The sequence below is a fragment of the Neophocaena asiaeorientalis genome, unplaced genomic scaffold, assembly GCF_003031525.2.
Source record: "Neophocaena asiaeorientalis asiaeorientalis breed wild unplaced genomic scaffold, Neophocaena_asiaeorientalis_V1.1 scaffold78, whole genome shotgun sequence".
NCBI lineage: Eukaryota > Metazoa > Chordata > Mammalia > Artiodactyla > Phocoenidae > Neophocaena > Neophocaena asiaeorientalis.
This window is the reverse complement of record NW_020175018.1, coordinates 19031320-19034313: the sequence shown is the minus strand read 5'-3', so window position 1 is coordinate 19034313 and position 2994 is coordinate 19031320. Positions and strand designations below refer to the sequence as shown.

Genomic DNA, 2994 nt, shown 5'->3' with positions numbered 1-2994 from the left:
GGGGGCGGCCTTCCTGGGGACGGGCTTCTCCAGCCTGGACATGAGCCTGTGTGTCGTGCTCTACGTGGCCTCGTCCTTGTTCCTCATGTTGATGTACTTCTTCTTCCGGGTGCGGTCCAAGCGGTGGAAGGTCAAGCACCACCACCCGTCCGTGTAGGACGCGGCGAGACCGTGGAACTGCCTTCAGAAAGCCTGCAGCTTTAATCTTCAGATCAGGGATTCGGTCAACACGTCGGACCTGGTGTTGCCTCGATGGCGCCCTCCGCTCCCCCACGTGCTCTCCCTGCAGGGGACGCACCCGGCACGTGGCGAGACTGTCTGCACTCCTGGAGCCTTCAGGTGGCGCCTTGCACAGATCCTGGAGCGGAAAGCCTTGTCTGTTTTTATTCTTCCGGGTCTGAAAAAGAAGTGGGGAGGCCAGGCCCCACAAACAGAGCTTTGCCACCCGCTTTCAGCTCGAGTTGCTAGACTGCGAGGCCTCGCTCTGGGATCTGGAGAAAACCCACTCCCTTCCCTCCCGTGCTGGGGCCTCCGGACACCTCCCCTTCCCGCTGCTCCGTGAAGCCAGCGTTCTCAGTGGTTCGCTTTTCAGCTGCTTGGTTCTGCTTGAGGCAAGAGAACATCTCCGGGCGCCAAGGCAGCTTCATACCGGGGAAGGGAAGCCCCTTAGGCGTCCCGGGCTCTGCAGACGTGAAGATGAGAGGGTGGAGGGGAAGGGGGGCCGGTGGGCTTGTGGGGCAGGGTGGTGCCCCTCTAGCCTCCAGGGGCATCGTCTGTGCTTGTTAATCTGGTGACCAGAGGCTGTAAGCGAATCCCAGTCTGCGTCCACTGTGGGAGGGGAGGACCTTTGGGGAGGGGATCTCTGAAGAGATCCTGTGTCGTCATCCTCCAGCACCTGCAAGTCCCCGTGAGGACCTAGGGCTCAGTGTGAGGGAGCCGGCGGCGCCCGGGGCCGACTGTGCTCTGGGCCAGACTTCATTTGCCGGAGGCTATTTCACCGTGGGTCCTGGTGCAGGGCCCCAGGGCCCCAGGCTTCGATGATTAATTTTCTAACATTGAATGGTTTTAACACATTATTTGTAAAACCCAAAACATTTAGAAGTAAATTTGCCTCTGAAAGTGTAAACAAAGAAACAGAACAAACTATGACAGGCAACATTTCCTTTGAGATCCTCCGTGGCCTTGTTGGTTTGTCTCACAGGCTCAGATGTATCCATGCGCGCGCGTGCGCGTGTGTGTGTGTCTGTGTGTGTGACTGTGATGGTTGTGACAGTGTTCCCTACTCTGCCTGTTCCACACAACAGCTGTGTGTTTACTAAGTACCGTTGGCCATGTGACCGTGTGACGCTGACGTGACCGTTGCAGCTTGGGGAGAACAGGGGGCTGATTCCTTGAACAACTCGCGTGAGCCTCGTGGTCACCTTCAGTGGGAGGCGCGGTCTGGAGGCCTCCGGGCGGGAACCTGCTCTTGAGCCGCCGTGTCCTCTGCCCTTCTCTGCCGTGAGAGGTTTCTTCTTGTTTGACACTTTTTTAACCCCTGGGAGCCTCTGTGTTTTAAAAGCCAGGAGCTTGTCTTCGTGGCTAAGTTGTGTGCCTGGGTTACTGAAGACACCTGTTGTTTCTTTGCAACTTGAAAACCGGGCAGATTTACAGAGAACCCAAAGGGAATACTTAGAGCCGTTAATTAAACTGCCTTTTGGTTTGTATTGAATGTCTTTTTCTCCCCTAAAGGCAGTTTCTTTCGACAGTGGGAACTGGGTGATTTTGCAAGTGTACCGTCTTCTGTACTTTACAGAACCTATAGCTGAAGGGCGACGCTGGCTTCCACGCTTTGTAATAACACTGCAGCTTGAGGGGCAGTAGGTCAGGGAGAGGACATGCCAGGGTGGCCCACGGGGGCTGTGTCCCGTCGCTGATCAGAACTGGACGCTCCCTCTAGGCAAGGGTTAAGTTCTGTTTCCTGAAGCTGTAAGTATTGAGAGTAATGAACATAATAGTTTGGTAATTTAAATGTATATTTATTTTTAATGGAAGGATTTTGATTAAAAAGAAGCTAATGGACGTGGAAATGTCGGTGAAATTTCTTACCTGCGAGGAAAATGAACATTTTGTATTTAAGTAAACTATATTGTGCATTTTAAGAATAAAGAAGTCCGATGTTTGAAAAAACTGTAATTCTTTTGAAGTGAGAACTAGCTCTGCAAGGGATGCGGTGTCGGGCGGGAGTGTCAGACGAAGCCTCCTCTCCCTTCTCGGGTGTGTGGACAGGACGTCTGAAATCCCAGAATTTCTTGTATTGAACCAGAGGCTTTTTGGAAGATGGCCCAAGGGTCAGGTGGAAGGTGAAAGATGAGAAATCGATGATAAATGATAGATGGTCTTCTTGGAGCCGAGCTAGACCGAGTGGGCTCAGGACAGCACCCTTCCTCCCACGAGAAGGGAGACGGGATGGTGACTGCGATGGGTGTAAATCCTACTCACAAGGCACCAGAGAGGCCCCCCCCCCAGGTGAGGGAGCTGCCGGACCTCGGCTTTCCCTGGGCACCACTCTCCTGGGCCGCCCCACTCCCGCCAGGCCTGAATGCCCGGCATCGCAGTCGGCCACCAGGTTTGCCTCATGCCCACGGCTTTGCCCCAACACCTGTTTGCTGCGTCCGGTTCTGAACTGTTCAGTTATTTTATTTATTTATTTATTTTTGGTTGCATTGTGTCTTCGTTGCTGCGCGTGGGCTTTCTCTGGTTGTGGCGAGCGGGGGCTACTCTTGTTGTGGAGCACGGCCTCTAGGCTCACGGGCTTCGGTAGTTGTGGCTCGAGGACTCCGGAGCGCAGGCTCAGTAGTTGTGGCGCACGGGCTCAGTTGCTCCGTGGCACGTGGGATCTTCCCGAACCAGGGCTCGAACCCGTGTCCCCTGCACTGGCAACCGCTGCGCCACCAGGGGAGCCCCTGTGAACTACTTCGATCTCTTCTCCCGCCTCCCCCACCTTGTTTCGGT

General features: G+C 54.7%; 1 protein-coding gene across 1 annotated transcript in view; it reads left to right on the top strand.

The window, feature by feature from the left end:
- QSOX2 (quiescin sulfhydryl oxidase 2) overlaps nucleotides 1–2170 on the top strand; it is a 38245-nt gene extending 36075 nt beyond the window's left edge. The window contains 1 exon segment of the mRNA XM_024762422.1: nucleotides 1–2170. This exon segment is cut by the window's left edge and continues 32 nt beyond it. Within this exon segment, the coding sequence (XP_024618190.1) occupies nucleotides 1–157 (157 nt within the window). The 3' untranslated portion in view covers nucleotides 158–2170.
- The last annotated feature ends 824 nt before the right edge of the window (nucleotides 2171–2994 follow it).